A 19740-nucleotide genomic window follows, 5' to 3' on the forward strand; every position below is an offset into this window, starting at 1 on the left:
GCCCTCGGGTAGCTGGACAATCCCAAGGTTCCCGCGGCGGGACCTGTTCTCCTGATCTTCCACCTTCCCCTTGAGCTCGGTTGTTACCAACCTCGCCCTCAAATGAGGTGGTCCGATCGCTCGAGTCGCTGGCTGCTTTCTCCAGGTCCCGCACTGTCGCTTCCTGGTCTCCAGTCTCCTCTCCGTTCTTCGTGATGGGGGCCGGAGTGGTCTCTGTGGCTGACATGACGTCTTCCTTCACAGAGTCCCTGTGTTTTTGGAGCTCCATTAAGAGAAGCTCCAGCCACTGCTCCGTCAGTGGGTGGGCCGGCATTTGAGTTGGCGATCCTGCTCCGTCTGCCATGTTCTGCTCCACTTCACTCCGCACGTGTCCTCGCTCGGAATCCTCCTGCCTCCGCCACTGGTCCGAACGCATTTCCTTGGATGGTTGTTAGTTTGGGGGGGGGTGAGAGTGCAGAAGATTTTTTTTTGTTACTTTGGTGTCTGATTTCTGGCTTAAAAAGGGCCTAAATAGGGGGGGGGGGGGGACAGTGGTTAGCACTGCTGCCTCACACCGCCGAGGACCCGGGTCACGGTCCGTGTGGAGTTTGCACATTCTCCCCGTGTCTGCGTGGGTTTCGCCCTCACAACCCAAAGATGTGCAGGGTGGGTGGATTGGCCACGCTAAGTTGCCCCTTAATTGGAAAAAAATAATTGGGTACTCTAAATTTATTTTTTTAAAAGATCCTAAATCGAAATTCCCAAGGGAGAGGCACCTTTCGTGTAACCGCTCGCCCCATCGCCACGACCAAAAGTCCTTGATTGAAGTATTTAATAAGCGTTTGTTAGAGGTCGTGGGTTTAGAAGGTGCTATGGAGACTTGGTGAGTTTCTGCAGTGCAGCTTGTAGATGGGACACACGGCTGCCACCGTGCACCCGACGGAGTGGTGAATGGACTGCCAATCAAGTGGGCTGCTTTGTCCTTGACTGAGCTTCAGTTTCTGCTGGGATGGAGAGAGGGAAGTGAGCGGCGAGAACATGACAAACACATTGGAAAGAAATAAGAGAAACAGGATTCCAGCATTGGTTAGTGTCGCTCCATACATACTGAACAATTTTATTTAAAATGAAATTTTAAAAATTGAAGGAAGATTTAACCATCTACTTCCAAGCTCTTAAAACAGTACTTTGATTCATAATTAACTTTCTGTATTGCTTCTGTAAGGCATTTGTGAGGCCCAATAAAGTCAGCCATTCACACCCTTGGTTTTGTTCCCTAACCCATAATATTGTCAATGGAGTTAGTTATCCAGAATCAACAACATAGCAGGGAGAGAGAGAGACAGGCAGAGAGAGAGAGAGAGAGAGAGACCGAGAGGATGGGGAGGCAGACAGAGAGAGAGAGGGAGGCAGACCGAGAGAGAGGGAGGCAGACCGAGAGAGAGGGAGGCAGACCGAGAGAGAGGGAGGCAGACCGAGAGAGAGGGAGGCAGACCGAGAGAGAGGGAGGCAGACCGAGAGAGAGGGAGGCAGACCGAGAGAGAGGGAGGCAGACCGAGAGAGAGGGAGGCAGACCGAGAGAGAGGGAGGCAGACCGAGAGAGAGGGAGGCAGACAGAGAGAGAGGGAGGCAGACAGAGAGAGAGGGAGGCAGACAGAGAGAGAGGGAGGCAGACAGAGTGTGAGGGAGGCTGACCGAGTGTGAGGGAGGCAGACCGAGTGTGAGGGAGGCAGACCGAGTGTGAGGGAGGCAGACCGAGTGTGAGGGAGGCAGACCGAGTGTGAGGGAGGCAGACCGAGTGTGAGGGAGGCAGACCGAGTGTGAGGGAGGCAGACCGAGTGTGAGGGAGGCAGACCGAGTGTGAGGGAGGCAGACCGAGAGAGAGAGGGAGGCAGACCGAGAGAGAGAGGGAGGCAGACCGAGAGAGAGAGGGAGGCAGACCGAGAGAGAGGGAGGCAGACCGAGAGAGAGAGGGAGGCAGACCGAGAGAGAGAGGGAGGCAGACCGAGAGAGAGAGGGAGGCAGACCGAGAGAGAGAGGGAGGCAGACCGAGAGAGAGAGGGAGGCAGACCGAGAGAGAGAGGGAGGCAGACCGAGAGAGAGAGGGAGGCAGACCGAGAGAGAGAGGGAGGCAGACCGAGAGAGAGAGGGAGGCAGACCGAGAGAGAGAGGGAGGCAGACCGAGAGAGAGAGGGAGGCAGACCGAGAGAGAGAGGGAGGCAGACCGAGAGAGAGAGGGAGGCAGACCGAGAGAGAGAGGGAGGCAGACCGAGAGAGAGAGGGAGGCAGACCGAGAGAGAGAGGGAGGCAGACCGAGAGAGAGAGGGAGGCAGACCGAGAGAGAGAGGGAGGCAGACCGAGAGAGAGAGGGAGGCAGACCGAGAGAGAGAGGGAGGCAGACCGAGAGAGAGAGGGAGGCAGACCGAGAGAGAGAGGGAGGCAGACCGAGAGAGAGAGGGAGGCAGACCGAGAGAGAGAGGGGGGCAGACCGAGAGAGAGAGGGGGGCAGACCGAGAGAGAGAGGCGGGCAGACCGAGAGAGAGAGGCGGGCAGACCGAGAGAGAGAGGGGGGCAGACCGAGAGAGAGAGGGGGGCAGACCGAGAGAGAGAGGGAGGCAGACCGAGAGAGAGAGGGAGGCAGACCGAGAGAGAGAGGGAGGCAGACCGAGAGAGAGGGAGGCAGACCGAGAGAGAGGGAGGCAGACCGAGAGAGAGGGAGGCAGACAGAGAGAGAGGGAGGCAGACAGAGAGAGAGGGAGGCAGACAGAGAGAGAGGGAGGCAGACAGAGAGAGAGGGAGGCAGACAGAGAGAGAGGGAGGCAGACAGAGAGAGAGGGAGGCAGAGAGAGAGAAGGAGGCTGACAGAGAGAGAGAGAGGGAGGCAGACCGAGAGAGAGAGAGGGAGGCAGACCGAGAGAGAGAGGGAGGCAGACCGAGAGAGAGAGGGAGGCAGACCGAGAGAGAGAGGGAGGCAGACCGAGAGAGAGGGAGGCAGACCGAGAGAGAGGGAGGCAGACCGAGAGAGAGAGAGGGTGGCTGACAGAGAGGGAGGCTGAAGAGAGAGAGGCAGACAGAGAGAGAGAGAGAGAGAGAGACAGGCAGACAGACAGAGAGAGAGGCAGAGACAGAGAGAGACAGGCAGAAGACAGGCAGACAGACAGGCAGACAGACAGGCAGAAGACAGTGAGAGAGACAGGCAGAGAGAGACAAGCAGACAGAGATAGAGATGGAGAGAGAGAGATAGAGAGAGAGAGATAGAGAGAGAGAGATAGAGAGAGGTAGACAGAGATAGAGAGAGGTAGACAGAGAGAGAGAGAGACAGACAGAGAGAGAGATAGACAGAGAGAGAGAGATAGACAGAGAGAGAGAGAGACAGACAGAGAGAGAGACAGACAGAGAGAGAGACAGACAGAGAGAGAGACAGACAGAGAGAGAGACAGACAGAGAGAGAGACAGACAGAGAGAGAGACAGACAGAGAGAGAGACAGAGAGAGAGATAGGCAGAGAGAGAGATAGGCAGAGAGAGAGGGATAGGCAGAGAGAGAGAGATAAGATAGACAGAGAGAGCATGGAAGGTGTACCCTGAAGCCAAACTGGACTGATTCTGACTGTAACCCTGGCAATCCCAGCGATGCCCTGCGCGTACTCACTGCGGTATTTGTAAACCACGACTCTCCAGACACAGCATGTCTGTGAGGACCGTGCTCCCCCCCACCCCCCACCCTGCATGGGGCAATCAGAAACAACATGAGAGTGGTACCCAGTGGAGCTAGTTTCCATTCTCGACCTGCCTGGCTGAAAACTGTACATTCAGCTATCGATCCCTTTACTTATTCTTTTACGATCTGTTCAGTTGGTGTGGATATTTATTATCAGTTACTAGCACAGGACCTTCGGCCCATTGTGTCCACATTGAAAGAGTGATCCAATTAGTCCTCCTTCCGCTCTCACTCTGTCTCCATAACCCTGAAAACGCCCTCCTTCCGCTGCAGAAAACTCTCACTGACCCCCAGGCCTCTGGTTCTTGACCCCCGGCCACTGAGCCCCCCCCACACCCTGGAAACAGTTTCTATTAGTCATCTTGAACAACTCTCTCAAATCTGCTGTGACCTTCTCTGCTCAGAGGACGACAACTCTGCCTTCCCTACTCAGTGTGTCGGGCTGCTGACGTGCCTCCGTTAAGTGTCGCCCTGAGTATTCACCAACAATTTCTTGGACAGTATAACGGGGCCACTCACTGAGAAAATACGTCAGAGCTGGGAAAAGGTGGAAATCATTAAAACACCACAATTGCATTTGGACATGCATGTGCAAAATGTAACTTCCCAATGAAACAGAGAAAGCACCATCCGGCTCTTTGCCTCACTGTGTAACTGAGGAGATACACTTGCAAAGTCTGAAGGTTTACAGTTTGCAATAGAAGTCACCGGCGCCAGTTCCTCCCAGCAAGTCAGTGGTCAAATAGGTGTGGTACTGAGCCAAGCCGTCCCATAATATCCTGAGCGAGCCGGAGCCATGGCTTGCAGGGGGGGGGGGCGGACCCGGGTCAGGGGTTATTGTGTGTGTTTGCGGGGCGGGGGGGTCAGGGGTTATGGTGTGTGTTTGTGAGGGGGGGGCAGGGGTTATTGTGTGTGTTTGCGGGGCAGGGGGGTCAGGGGTAACTGTGTGTGTTTGTGAGGGGGTCAGGGGTTATTGTGTGTGTTTGCGGGGGGGTCAGGGGTTATTGTGTGTGTTTGCGGGGGGGTCAGGGGTTATTGTGTGTGTTTGCGGGGGGGTCGGGGTTATTGTGTGTGTTTGCGGGGGGGTCAGGGGTTGTGTGTGTTTGCGGGGCGGGGGGGTCAGGGGTTATGGTGTGTGTTTGTGAGGGGGGGCAGGGGTTATTGTGTGTGTTTGCGGGGCAGGGAGGGTCAGGGGTTATTGTGTGTGTTTGTGAGGGGGGGCAGGGGTTATTGTGTGTGTTTGCGGGGCGGGGGGGTCAGGGGTTACGGTGTGTGTTTGTGAGGGGGGGCAGGGGTTATTGTGGGTGTTTGTGAGGGGGTCAGGGGTTATTATGTGTGTTTGCAGGAGTGGTCAGGGGTTAGTGTGTGTGTGTTTGAAGGGTGGGGGAGGGTCAGGAGTTATTGTGTGTGTTTGCGGGCCAGGGGGGTCAGGGGTTACTGGGTGTGTTTGCGGGGCAAGGGGGTCAGGGGTTATTGTGTGTGTTTGCGGGGGGGTCAGGGGTTATTGTGTGTATTTGCGGGCCAGATGGGTCAGGGGTTATTGTGTGTGTTTGCGGGCCAGGGGGGTCAGGGGTTACTGGGTGTGTTTGCGGGGCAAGGGGGTCAGGGGTTATTGTGTGTGTTTGCGGGGGGTCAAGGGTTATTGTGTGTTTGCGAGGCGGGGGGGGGGTCAGGGGTTATTGCGTGTGTTTGAGGGGGGGGTCAGGGGCTATTGTGTGTGTTTGAGGGGTGGGGTTCAGGGGTTATTGTATGTGTTTGCGGGGGGGGGGGGTCAGGGGGTTGTGTCTGTTTGCGGAGTGGGGGGGTCAGGGGTTGTGTCTGTTTGCAGGGGGGTCAGGGGTTAGTGTGTGTGTTTGCGGGGGGGGTCAGGGGTTATTGTGTGTGTTTGCGGGGGGGGAGGTCAGGGGTTATTGTGTGTGTTTGCGGGGGGGTCAGGGGTTATTGTGTGTGTTTGCGGGGGGGTCAGGGGTTATTGTGTATGTTTGCGGGGGGGGGGTCAGGGGTTATTGTGTTTGTTTGCGGGCGGGGTCAGGGGTTATTGTGTGTGTTTGCGGGGGGGTCAGGGGTTAGTGTGTGTGTGTTTGAAGGGTGGGGGAGGGTCAGGAGTTATTGTGTGTGTTTGCGGGCCAGGGGGGTCAGGGGTTACTGGGTGTGTTTGCGGGGCAAGGGGGTCAGGGGTTATTGTGTGTGTTTGCGGGGAGGTCAGGGGTTATTGTGTGTATTTGCGGGCCAGATGGGTCAGGGGTTATTGTGTGTGTTTGCGGGCCAGGGGGGTCAGGGGTTACTGGGTGTGTTTGCGGGGCAAGGGGGTCAGGGGTTATTGTGTGTGTTTGCGGGGGGTCAAGGGTTATTGTGTGTTTGCGGGGCGGGGGGGGGGTCAAGGGTTATTCTGTGTGTTTGCGGGGTGGGGGGGTCAGGGGTTATTGTGTGTGTTTGAGGGGGGGTCAGGGGCTATTGTGTGTGTTTGAGGGGTGGGGTTCAGGGGTTATTGTATGTGTTTGCGGGGGGGGTCAGGGGGTTGTGTCTGTTTGCGGAGTGGGGGGGTCAGGGGTTGTGTCTGTTTGCAGGGGGGTCAGGGGTTAGTGTGTGTGTTTGCGGGGGGGTCAGGGGTTATTGTGTGTGTTTGCGGGGGGGAGGTCAGGGGTTATTGTGTGTGTTTGCGGGGGGGTGGTCAGGGGTTATTGTGTGTGTTTGCGGGGGGGTCAGGGGTTATTGTGTATGTTTGCGGGGGGGGGGGGTCAGGGGTTATTGTGTTTGTTTGCGGGCGGGGTCAGGGGTTATTGTGTGTGTTTGCGGGGGGGGTCAGGGGTTATTGTGCGTGTTTGCGGGGGGGGGGTCAGGTGTTATTGTGCGTGTTTGCGGGGGGGTCAGGGGTTATTGTGTGTGTTTGCGGGGGGGGTCAGGGGTTATTGTGTGTGTTTGCGGGGGGTCAGGGGTTAGTGTGTGTGTTTGCGGGGGGGTCAGGGGTTATTGTGTGTGTTTGCGGGGGGGGGTCAGGGGTTATTGTGTGTGTTTGCGGGGGGGGGGGGGTCAGGGGACACTCACATTTTCTTGGTGTGGCTGGTCAGGTGGTGCATGGTCAGATCTTTCTTCAGTTTGAACTTGTCACCACACAGGGTGCAAGCATGGAGGTGAACATCAGTGTGACGCTCCAGCGACTCCCCGTCTCCAAACACCTGGAAACACACCTCACAGATCACCTCTCTGCCCACCAGGTGAGACACCATGTGCCGCAGGTGGTCATGCTTCCGGTAGCTGCCCTGGCCGCACCTGGGGCAGACGTAGCGGGCATCGCCTCGGTGCATGTCGAGGTGGAGGCGGAGAAGGCGCTCCCGCAGGAATTCTTTGCCGCAGATCTGGCAGGCAAACTCCTTCTCCTTGGTGTGGGTGCTGAAGTGTTCTCGAAGGTGGCACCGCTGGTAAAAGGCCTTGCCACAGAGGTTGCAGACGTGCTTCCGCCTGTCGACCCGCTCTGACGAGGCCTCGCGGGCAGGCTGGCCGAACATGCAGCGGGAGACGTGCTCGACCCACAGCTTCTCCTGGTCGAAGGCGCGGGCACACTGCGGGCACTGGAAGCTGCGGCCCGCGTGCCGGTACATGTGCTCCTGGAGTTGCCACCTCTGCTTGAAGCTTCCTCCGCACACCTGGCAGGTGAACCTACTCGCTTCATGCCCTGGGACCGAGGGCGAGGGATCCTCAGCGTGCGCCGTAGCCGAAGAGGGGAGCAGCTCCCCTCCAGCCTGCCAGGTGTACAGCGTGTCGTGCGATCCCAGGCATCGCTCAGCGTGTTCCTGCAGGCGACCCCCTTTCACCAGGATCCGGCCACACTTGCCACAGGCGCACACGCTCTCCACGTGATGCGCCACATAGTGTGCAGAACGCTCACTCTCGGGTAGTGCCACCCCACACAGCTCACAAGCTGGTCCCAGGGGACTGCCCCCTTCCCCCTGTGGCTCCATCTTCAAGGCACCTTCCAGCCGGTCCTCCTCCTCCTCTTCCTCCTCCTCCTCCTCCTCCTCCTCTTTCTCCTCCTCTTTCTCATCCACTGTCCAGCCGGAGAGACCCTTGATCTGCTCCGCAGCCCGCTGGTGGCTGCTGCCCACAGCTGCCCTTCTCTGGGTGGGGAAGCTGCTGTAGAGTTTGCCAGCTTCCTCAAAAGCCATTCGGTCTTCCTTCTCCTCGTCAGACAGCTCGCCATCATCCACCACCTGGACCACAGTAATGTCACGCAGGTCGACAGCTGCGGTGTCCTCGGGCTCCGTCTTCACCAGGTTGGTCGTCGGGTCCCGGACGTCCCCTTTAGAGTCGGTGTCGTTTTCAGAGCTCTCCTCAGTTGGGACCTCAGAGGAATCTGCCTGTCCCCCGGGGCCTTCCTCGCCTATCTGCTCAACCTTGTCGGAGCCGCTCTCCTCCGCCCCGCCGTCAGTTCGGGGAGGTGCGCACCTGCTGTTGCAGGTCAGCGCATGCTCGTTGAGGAGCTTCTCACAGCTGAAAACAAAGCCACAACAGTCACAGGTGTAACGCTTCCCAAAGCGCTGGTGCAGCCTGCCCTTCAGGTTGCTCCGGCCCTGCTTGCGGGGAGGGCTGGGGGGCTGACTCCTGGGCTGGTGCTCCACGCTGGAGGGCAGCAGCGGGAGAGGGGGCAGGGAGGGCGGGGGGACAGCACAGACTCTGGGTACCTCGGGACTTGGTTCCCTCCGAGGCCTCTTGGTTGCCTCCAGCGGGTCATGGTACATACGGACCCCGAACATCATGGAGTCTTTGGGGTGGGCAAAACCCAACGGCGGCGAGTGGGCGGGCGCTCTGTGGCTCTCCTGAAGCTCGTCCAAGCTCTTTGGCACGTGGTAGAACTGCAGGAAAGTCATGGCTGATCGCAGCTCCTCAAAGTCAGAGGGGACGCCGACTAGCCTGCCCAGGTACATGATCTGCAGGATGAGGTCGAAGCACTCAGCGCTGATGTTGACATTGCTCAGACTGAGGTTCCCCGTCAGTTGCTGCTGGCTGATGAACATCATTCGGAAATAGGAGCTGCAGGCAGTCAAGACCGCCCTGTGGGCTCGGAAGTAAATGTCGTTGATAATGATGCAGCAGTCGCACAGGAAGCCCCATTCCCTCTGGTTGTTCAGTTGCTGGAGGACATATTCACTGTGGCTCAACCTTGGCATCCTGGATCACCAACCCCAATCAGACTCCTAGGAGGAAACAGAAATGTGGATCAGTGAATAGTAAAGCGCAGGAAGAGTCCATTCAGCCCATCGAGTCTATACTGGCTCTTTCAAAGAGTCTCACTCCCCTGCTCTTTACCCATTCCTTTACAACATTTAACATTTAGGGCGGCACAGTGGTTAGCACTGTTGCTTCAGAGCAGGGTCCCAGGTTCTATTTCCGGCTTGGGTCACTGTCTGTGCGGAGTCTGCACGTTCTCCCCGTGTCTGTGTGGGTTTCCTCCGGGTGCTCCGGTTTCCTCCCTCAAGTTCCGAAAGACGTGCTTGTTAGGTGAATTGGACATTCTGAATTCTCCCTCAGTGTACCCGAACAGGCGCCGGAGTGTGGCGACTAGGGGATTTTCACAGTAACTTCATTGCAGTGTTAATTTAAGCCTACTTGTGACACCAATAAAGATTATTATTATGACCTTCAAGTGTTTATCCAATTTCCCTTCAACGGCGATGATTTAATCCGAATTCGTAATCCTAAACTCGAGCTCTCAAACCTGCCACTCCGGCTCCATATCAAACTTCCTCAACATCTCATCTGTGGATCCCAACCTTTTCCAGTAAAAGCACATCAACATGCAAAAGGTTTCTGAAGTTACCGGCCATGTAATTTAAGGTTAACAGTCACCGTTTCACAAATCAGGACGAATAGCCCAATCCCCTTTGTAAAGTTCACAAAAAGGATGTCAGTGGTTGAGAATTGAATAAACTCAACCTGACAGCATCGGATCGGTGAACTTCAACAGAAAATGCATCTGCCCGTCAACTTTCATTCTGCAAATTAACAAATTAAACTTTGCAATGTATTGTAATCATTGGTACACTGAAATGTTCAATCCCTTTATTATTTTATCCCCTATTTTTACTTTTAATGATTGTCTACAACGGATTAGGATTAATTGCATAATTGCATCTTCATTATTCAGCATTGCTACCCATGATAAGTTTCAATAAACCAAATTATCCAACAAATTCTGTTGAGATGAGCTTCGTTTTGCTGGTGGGGCTAGAAGGCTGCACTTTCCAACAAAAAATAAAAAACACTGTGCTCTAAATAAACCAGTTGCCGAGGTGCAGTCACGGCATGGTGCCGATAATACTTTCGATCGAGGAACAGGTTTTTGTGATTGTGACTATGATCGATCCTAAAACAGCATCGCGAGAATGATTAACGCATTCAGAATAATGTTTCATGAGAATCAATAACCTCAACTGTCTTAATTCTACCCAACTCAGGGTAAAGTTGGTGTGAAAGATGACTTCACCGACAACATTATGGTAAGTGAAAAATTCCATTTATCACAATATTTGGTTTTATTTATTTATTTTTAAATTTAGAGTATCCAATTATTATTTTTCAATTAAGGGGTAATTTAGCGTGGCCAATCCACCTACCCTGCACATCTTTGGGTTGCGAGGGTGAGACCCACGCAGACACGGGGAGAATGTGCAAATTCCACACGGACATTGACCCCGGGCCGGGATCGAACCCGAGTCCTCAGAGCCGTGAGGCAGCAGTGCTAACCACTGCGCCACCATGCCGTCCCTAATATTGGTTTTAAATCAAAGAGCATTCTTTCAGCTTTGTCTAAATTTCGTACGACCTTTTCCCACAATATTAATATGGTTCCTCATTCTTACATTTTCTTTTTGGAAACGCTAATCCATAGTTGGTACAAATTGATGCAAAAACATGAATATTCATACACCGAAAATACATAGGAGAAAAAATGTTTTAAAAATGCAATAATTCTCAATTCGGACTAATTGAACTTGGATTTTTTTTCTATTGATTTAACAATTTGTATTATATATGCAAATTATACATTCGCCCAGAAACACTCATCATTTAATAACATTTGGTTTCAAAATGCCAAATTCCCATCTGGTCACTCCCAATATTTTCAGCACTGACTGTCCTCCTACTCTACTGCTGAATATATTAACACCGAGACAGTCAGACTTTGGGGCTCTTTGAGGAAATCAAGGGATAAGAGGAGTGGTTGGGAAAACGGCGGTATGGCTGAAGATTAGTCACGATCGTACTGAATGGTGGAGAAAGCTCGAGGGGCCGATGGTCTAAAGCTGCTCCTATTGCTTATGTTATTTATATCCCAAAAGTCTGATTAATGCTTTTGAAGTCCAGCATTTTCCCTCTTATGACGCGGCGCTCCCTCAGCACTGATACTCCGAGGGCGCGGTGCTCCCCCAGCACTGACCCTCCGACTGCACGGCGCTCCCTCAGCACTGACCCTCCGAGGACGCATCTCTTCGACAGCACTGACGCTCCGACAGTGCGGCGCTCCCTCAGTATTGACCCTCTGACAGTGCGGCGCTCCCACAGCACTGACCCTCCGACAGTGCGGCGCTCCCTCAGTATTGACCCTCTGACAGTGCGGCGCTCCCACAGCACTGACCCTCCGACAGCACGGCGTTCCCTCAGCACTGACCCTCTGACAGTGCAGCACTCCCTCAGCACTGACCCTCCGACAGTGCGGCATTCCCTCAGCACTGACCCTCCGACAGCGCGGCACTCCCTCAGCACTGACCCTCCGACAGCGCGGCGTTCCCTCAGCACTGACCCTCTGACAGCGCGGCGCTCCCTCAGCACTGCCCCTCCGACAGCACGGCGCTCCCTCAGTATTGACCCTTCGACAGCGCGGCACTCCCTCAGCACTGACCCTCCGACAGCGCGGCGTTCCCTCAGCACTGACCCTCTGACAGCGCGGCGCTCCCTCAGCACTGCCCCTCCGACAGCACGGCGCTCCCTCAGTATTGACCCTCCGACAGCACGGCGCTCCCTCAGCACTGCCCCTCCGACAGCACGGCGCTCCCTCAGTATTGACCCTTCGACAGCATGGCGCTCCTTCAGTATTGACCCTCCGGCAGCGCGGCGCTCCCTCAGCACTGCCCCTCCGACAGCATGGCGCTCCTTCAGTATTGACCCTCTGGCAGTGCGGCGCTCCTTCAGTATTGACCCTCTGACAGCGCGGCGCTCCCTCAGCACTGCCCCTCCGACAGCACGGCGCTCCCTCAGTATTGACCCTCCGACAGCGCGGCGCTCCCTCAGCACTGCCCCTCCGACAGCACAGCGCTCCCACGGCACTGACTGTTCGACAGCGCGGCGCTCCCTCAGCACCGACCCTCCGACAGTGCAGCGTTCCCTCAGCACCGACCCTCCGACAGCACGGCGCTCCCTCAGTATTGACCCTCCGACAGCAGGGCGCTCCCTCAGTATTGACCCTCCGACAGTGCGGCGCTCCTTCAGCACTGACTCTCCGACAGTGCAGCGTTCCCTCAGCACCGACCCTCCAACAGCACAGCGCTCCCACGGCACTGACTCTCCGACAGTGCAGCGTTCCCACAGCACTGCCCCTCCGACAGCACGGCGCTCCCTCAGTATTGACCCTCCGACAGCAGGGCGCTCCCTCAGTATTGACCCTCCGACAGTGCGGCGCTCCTTCAGCACTGACTCTCCGACAGTGCAGCGTTCCCTCAGCACCGACCCTCCAACAGCACAGCGCTCCCACGGCACTGACTCTCCGACAGTGCAGCGTTCCCACAGCACTGCCCCTCCGACAGCACAGCGCTCCCACGGCACTGACTGTTCGACAGTGCGGCGCTCCCTCAGCACTGACTCTCCGACAGTGCGGCGTTCCCACAGCATTGCCCCTCCGACAGCACAGCGCTCCCACGGCACTGACTGTTCGACAGCGCGGCGCTCCCTCAGCACTGACTCTCCGACAGTGCAGCGTTCCCTCAGCACCGACCCTCCGACAGCACGGCGCTCCCTCAGTATTGACCCTCCGACAGCAGGGCGCTCCCTCAGTATTGACCCTCCGACAGTGCGGCGCTCCTTCAGCACTGACTCTCCAAATGCGCGGCGCTCCCACAGCACTGACTCTCCAACAGCGCGGCGCTCCCACAGCACTGACTCTCCAACAGCGCGGCGCTCCCACAGCACTGACTCTCCAACAGCGCGGCGCTCCCACAGCACTGACTGTTCGACAGTACGGCGCTCCCACAGCACTGACTCTCCAACAGCGCGGCGCTCCCACAGCACTGACTGTTCGACAGTACGGCGCTCCCACAGCACTGACTGTTCGACAGCGCGGCGCTCCCACAGCACTGACTGTTCGACAGTACGGTGCTCCCACAGCACTGACTGTTCGACAGTGCGGTGCTCCCACAGCACTGACTGTTCGACAGTGCGGTGCTCCCACAGCACTGACTGTTCGACAGTGCGGTGCTCCCACAGCACTGACTGTTCGACAGTACGGTGCTCCCACGGCACTGACTGTTCGACAGCACGACGCTCCCTCAGCACTGACCCTCTAACAGTGCAGCGCTCCCACAGCACTGACCCTCCGAGGGCGTGACGCTCCCTCAGCACTTACCCTCCGACAGCGCGGCGCTCCCTCAGCACTGACCCTCCGAGGGCACGGCGCTTCCTCAGTACTGACCCTCCGAGGGCACGGCGCTTCCTCAGTACTGACCCTCCGGCAGCGCGGCGCCTCCACAGCACTGACCCTCCGACAGTGCGGCGCTCCCTCAGCACTGACCCTACGAGAGCAATTCTGATTTTGCTCCCCATTTAAACCAGAGTGAACTGCACTCTTATATACTTGCTCCTTCCCGACGTGCTGGTTTTCAAGCTCACTGCCCTCCCTGCCTCTGGCTTTAGATAATAAAAGGGTGATGTCAGCCTGGATCAAGAGTCTAACTAAAAAAACGACAGCAGTATTCTTGTACTCCAGTGACTTGTTTAATTGTCCACCACCATTCACGGCTGGATGTGGCAGGACTGCAGGGCTTAGATCTGATGCGTTTGTTGTGGAATCGCTTCGCTCTGTCTATTACTTGCTGCTTATCCTGTTGGTACACAAGTAGTCCAGGTTGATACCTCATTTTTCGCTCTGCCTGGTATTGCCCCTGGCATGCTCTCCTGCTCTCTTCATTGCACCAGGTTGGTGCCCAGGCTGGGTGGTAATGGTAGAGTGGGGGATATGCCCGGCTATGAGGTTACAGATTGCGGTTGATACAATTCTGCTGCTGCTGATGGCCCACAGCGCCTCATAGATGCCCAATCTTGTTCGAAGTCAATCCCATTTAGCATGGTGGTAGTGCCACACAACACGATGGAGGGTACTCGCAATGTGAAGATGGGATTTTGTCTTCACAAGGACTGTGCGAAGGTCACTTCTACCGATACTGTCATGGACAGATTCATCTGCTTCAGGCAGATTGGTGAGGATGAGGTCAAGAATGTTTTTCCCAATCACAGTCTCGGACCATGCCCCGCACTGGGTGGACCTGCGGCTTAGTGAGGAGAGAGGGCAGCGCCCGCTCTGGAGACTGGATGTGGGGCTGCTGGCGGACGAAGAGGTTTGCGGGCAGATTAACAGGAACATCCAGGATACCAGGAAATAAACGATACGGGTGAGGTAGCAGCGGCAACGGTTTGGGAGGCTCTGAAGGCAGTTGTCAGAGGGGAGCTCATCTCAATTCGATCCCATAGGGAAAAGAGAGAAAGAGCAGAGAGGGAGAGACTGGTGAAGGAGATACTCCGAGTGGACAGGAGATACGCGGAGGCCCCCCGAAGCGGGGCTACTGAGGGAGTGGCGGAGTCTGCAGGCGGAGTTTGAACTGTTGACCACGGGGAAAGCAGTAGCATAGCTGAGGAACGCAATGGGGGGGGGCAGTCTGTAAGTACGGGGAGAAAGTGAGCAGAATGCTGGCACCCCAACTGCGAAGGAGGGAGGCGGCCAGGGAAATCGGGGGAGTAAAGAATAAGGAGGGTAACATGGTCTTGGATCCGGGGGGGGGGGGGGGGGGGGGTGAACGGAGTCTTTAAAGTGTTCGAAAGTAAACTATACGAGTCGGAGCCCCCGACGGGAGCGGAAGGGGTGAGGCAATTTTTCGACCAGTTGAGGTTTCCAAAGGTGGAAGAGGACCTGGTGGAGGGGCTGGGGGCCCCGATTGAATTGGAGGAGATTGTCAAGGGTATAGGGGCATGCAATTGGGTAAAGCCCCGGGGCCGGACGGTTGCCAGGTAGAATTTTATAAGAAATTTTCGGAAATACTGAGCCCACTCCTGATGAGGACCTTCAATGAGGCTAGAGAGAAAGGAACCCCCCCCCCCCCCCCCCCCCACAATGTCACAGGCCTTGATCTCACTCATTCTTAAACGAGAGAAGGACCCGGAACAATGCGGGTCATACAGGCCGATTTCGCTCTTAAACGTGGATGCCAAATTGCTAGCTAAGATTCTGGCCACAAGAATTGAGGATTGCGTCCCAGGGGTGATAGAGGAAGACCAGACTGGGTTTGTTAAAGGCAGGCAACTTAATACCAATGTTCGGAGACTTTTGAATATTATTGTGATGCCCTCAGAGGGAGGGGAGGCGGAGGTGGTAACAGCGATGGACGCAGAGAAAGCCTTTGACCGGGTGGAGTGGGAGTATCTGTGGGAAATGCTGGGGAGGTTCGGGTCTGGTGAGGGCTTTATTGGCTGGGTGAAATTGCTGTACCAGGCGCCTGTAGCAAGTGTATGTACAAACCGGCTGAGGTCGGGGTACTTCAAGCTTTACCAGGGAATGAGGCAGGAGTGTCCCCTCTCTCCTGCCCTAGCTATAGAACCGCTAGCTATGGCGCTGAGAGTCTCGAGGAACTGGCGGGGACTGGTTCGGGGGGGTCTCGCTATACGCGGATGATTTGCTCCTGTACATTTCGGACCCTGTGGAGGGGATGGGGGAGGTTCTGCGGATTCTGAGGGATTTTGGTAGTTTTTCAGGGTACAAACTGAACATGGGAAATAGCGAGTTGTTTGTGATCCAGACCAAGGAGCAGGAGAGACTGAAAGAGCTGCCGGTCAGGATGGTAGAGAAAATATTTTGTTACCTGGGTATACAGGTGGCCAGGAATTGGGATGCCCTGCACAGGCTCAATCTGACCCGGTTGGTTGAGAAAATGGAAGGGGACTTTAAAAGGTGGGACATGCTCCCACTGTCATTGGCGGGGAGGGTACAGACCGTGAAAATGACGGTCCTCCCCAGATTTTTGCCTCCCCATCTTCATCCCTAAGGCCTTTTTTAAGCGGGCGAGTAGGATCATTTTGGGCTTTGTGTGGGCGAATAAGACCCCGCGAGTAAGGAGATCGCTGTGGAGCGCAGTTGGTTGGCACTGCCGAACTTTCATAACTACTGCTGGGCAGCCAATATAGCCATGATTAGGAAGTGGGCCATGGGGGGGGTGGGGTCAGCATGGGAGCGGCGTCATGTAAAGGTACTAGTCTGGGAGCTTTGATAATGGCTCCTTTGTCGTTCTCGCCGACCCGCTACTCCACAAGTCCGGTGGTGGTGGCGACACTGCAGATCTGGGGACAGTGGAGGAGGTACAAGAAGGTGGAGGGAGCGTCGGTCTGGACCCCGATATGTAACAACCACAGGTTTGTCCTGGGTAGGATGGATGGTGGGTTCCAGAGCTGGCAGAGGGCAGGCATCAGAAGGATGGGGGATCTGTTCATAGACGGAAGCTTTCCCAGTTTGAAGGCGCTAGAGGACAAATTTAATCTGCCACCATGAAACGCCTTTAAATATCTGCAAGTATGAGCCTTCCTGAAAAAACAGGTAGCGGCCTTTCCGACACTACCGCCACTGAGGATACAGGACAGGGTGGTCTCCGGCACCTGGGTGGGAGAGGGGAAGGTGTTGGATATCTACCAGGAACTACAGGAGGCGGAGGAAACCCCCGGTGGTGGAGCTCAAGGGCAAGTGGGAGGAGGAGCTAGGTGAGGAGTGGGAAGTGGGTCTGTGGGCAGAGGTCCTGGGCAGGGTTAATTCCTCCTCATCATGTGCCAGGCTCAGTCTAATTCAATTTAAGGTGGTCCACCGGGCACACATGACGGCAGCGTGAATGAGCAAGTCTTTTGGGGTAGAAGACAGGTGTACGAGGTGCAAATGTTTTGGGCATGCCTGGAGCTTAGAGAGTTCTGGCAGGGGTTCGCGAGAGCAATGTCCAAGGTGCTTAGCACAAGGGTGGTGCCGAGTCCAGAGATAGCGATCTTTGGAGTGTCAGAAGGCCCGGGAGTTCAGGGGGCGAAAGAGGCCGACGTCTTGGCCTTTGCCTCCCTGGTAGCCCGGAGACGGATCTTATTAATGCGGAGGGACTCGAAGCCCCCGAGTGTAGAGACTTGGGTTAACGACATGGCTGGGTTTCTCAGCCTCGAGAAAATAAAGTTTGCCTTAAGAGGGTCTACGCTAGGGCTCTCTCGGAGGTGGCAGCCGTTCGTCGACTTTCTCGGGGAAAATTAAAATGTCAGCAGCAGCAATCTGTATGGGGGGGGGGGGGGGGGGTGTGAGTGCTTCATTGGGATGGTGTGGGAAGACTGAGTCGCGTGGGGAAATGTCTATTTAATTCTTATTGTATATTCCCTTTTTGCACTATGTTAATGTTCGCTCTATTTTGTTTTGTTATTATTGTTACTACTGTTTTATTATGAAAAATTCTGCAAAACCTTATTGAAAACATTTTTTTAAAAAAGAATGTTTTTCCCTCTTGTTGGTTCCCTCACCTCCTACTGCAGTCCCAGTCTAGCAGCTCTGTCCTTTAGGACCCGGCCAGCTCGGTGTGTGGTGGTACGACCGAGCCACTCTTGGTGATGGACATTGAAGTCCCGGCACCCAGAGCACATTCTGTGCCCTTGCCACCCTCTGTGCTTCCTCCAAGTGAAGTTCAACATGGAGGAGAACGGATTCCTCAGCTGAGATGGGGAGGGGCATGCGGTAACCAGCAAGTGTGTTCCTGAGATGGGGAGGGGCATGTGGTAACCAGCAAGTGTGTTCCTGAGATGGGGAGGGGCATGTGGTAACCAGCAAATGTGTTCCTGAGATGGGGAGGGGCATGTGGTAACCAGCAAGTGTGTTCCTGAGATGGGGAGGGGCATGTGGTAACCAGCAAGTGTGTTCCTGAGATGGGGAGGGGCATGTGGTAACCAGCAAGTGTGTTCCTGAGATGGGGAGGGGCATGTGGTAACCAGCAAGTGTGTTCCTGAGATGGGGAGGGGCATGTGGTAACCAGCAAGTGTGTTCCTGAGATGGGGAGGGGCATGTGGTAACCAGCAAGTGTGTTCCTGAGATGGGGAGGGGCATGTGGTAACCAGCAAGTGTGTTCCTTGTCCCCGTTTGACCTGGTGCTGTGAGATTTGCCGGTATTTATATATTGCCTTCCATGTATGAAAATGGCCAATAGTCATTTACTGGAGCATGATCAGACAAAATCTGACACCAATCTACATTTAAGGAGTTATTTGAACAAGGTTAGAGCATCATGGGAACAGGAGGAGGCCATTCAGCCCTTCGAGCCTGCTCTCCCATTTAACGTAATCATGGCCGATCTCACACTCACCAAGTCCACTTTCCTGCCTTCTCTCCATAACCCTTAATTCCCGACTGATTAAGAACCTATCGATCACGGCCTCGGAAATGTTCAAAGACTCGGCCTCCGGAGCTTCCTGGGGTAAAGAATTCCAAAGGTCGATCAAAGGGATAACTTTTAAGGACTATAATAAAGGCAAAGGTTTACGGAGGGAATTCCAAATTTCTTTGGTCGAGGCAGCTAAAGACACGGCCACCAATGGTAGAGGAGGTAAAATTGTGGATGTTCAAGGGGAGCGCAAATATTTTGATGCTTTGAGGTTGGAGGAGAAGACAGAAATCGCAAAGGGCGAGACCGTGGAAGGGTTTGAAAGGCTGAGTCCAAAAAATCAAGGTGTTGCTTAAGCAAGTGCCAATGTGGGTGAACGTGCACAAGGAATTTGGGTAACTGAGACTTGGTGCAAGGTAGGACACAGGCTCAGGGGTTCTAGATGTATCTGTCGCTGCATGATAAGCCTCGCTTGGGGGAGCGATGTTGGGGGTGGGGGGGGGGGGGGAACAAGAGCATGTGGGTTATTTGCTGATATTTCTCAAAGAGCATGTCCACCTGCGTGACCTCCTGTTCCAAACCTGCACCTCATTTTAGCTACACACAAAGCCCAACCAACCACCACGGTCACAGGCAGCTACAGTCAACATTGGGGGAATGGAGTGTCGCTGGGTTAAACATTCCCGGCTCACATCAACCTGCCCAATGTTAGCCAAGGGCAGTAGGATTAAACTCTAAACCTCAACCAGCAAGAGACGGAGTGTGGCCAAGACACCTCTGACAGAATCATTATACTACAGAGTCAATCTGGAGAATTCAAGCCACAGCTTGGTGTCCAGAAATTAACAAAATATTCCAGCCAAGACTGAACTGGTGATTTATCAAGGGTTCGCATCACTACCTTGTTTTTGCATTCAATCCCGCTGACCTTTTACAATCTGCCCTACTCCCAGAGACAGATAATTGCTTCACAGAACATGCAAATCAAATGGGATCGAACCCAACGCCTGGGGGCTGTAACAACTGGAGCAACTTTGTCATCTCCCAAATGCTCCCTAACACACAAGATTTCCTCCGATCACAAGGGTATGAGATGCAACCCTGTAGAGGGGGGACACCCAATACCCTTGCTGGATGAGACACCATCCAGGGAAAGGCATCCCACTCTATAAGCACCCCATCCATCACCGTCAACATTCAATCCCTCCAACCGACACAAAGTGTCAACCGTGTGTACCATCCAAAAGATGCACTGCGGGAATTCACCAAGGTTCCGATAGCACACGGACATACAAATTAGGAGTCAACCACGTGGCTACTCGAGTCTGCTCGACCATGGGTGGTCTGATTCGAACCTCAACCTCACATTTCTGCCGACCTCCCGATAACCTTTCACCCACTTG

At 55.0% G+C, this 19740-nt stretch overlaps 1 protein-coding gene across 3 annotated transcripts in view; it reads right to left on the reverse strand.

Moving 5' to 3' along the window:
• Positions 1-750: 750 nt before the first annotated feature.
• zbtb1 (zinc finger and BTB domain containing 1) overlaps positions 751-19740 on the reverse strand; it is a 31321-nt gene continuing 12331 nt past the window's right edge. Inside the window, exons 2-4 of one of the 3 annotated variants that reach the window (XM_072494254.1) lie at positions 18320-18425; positions 6744-8890; positions 751-983 (exon numbers count right to left, since the gene is read on the reverse strand). In XM_072494254.1, coding sequence (XP_072350355.1) covers positions 974-983; positions 6744-8863 — 2130 coding nt within the window. In that variant the 5' untranslated portion in view covers positions 8864-8890; positions 18320-18425 and the 3' untranslated portion in view covers positions 751-973. The remainder of the gene's footprint in view (positions 984-6743; positions 8891-18319; positions 18426-19740) is intronic. The other 2 variants (XM_072494255.1, XM_072494253.1) reach the window with 2 other exon arrangements.

Source organism: Scyliorhinus torazame, chromosome 2 (genome assembly GCF_047496885.1).
Source record: "Scyliorhinus torazame isolate Kashiwa2021f chromosome 2, sScyTor2.1, whole genome shotgun sequence".
Classification (NCBI taxonomy): Eukaryota; Metazoa; Chordata; class Chondrichthyes; order Carcharhiniformes; family Scyliorhinidae; genus Scyliorhinus; species Scyliorhinus torazame.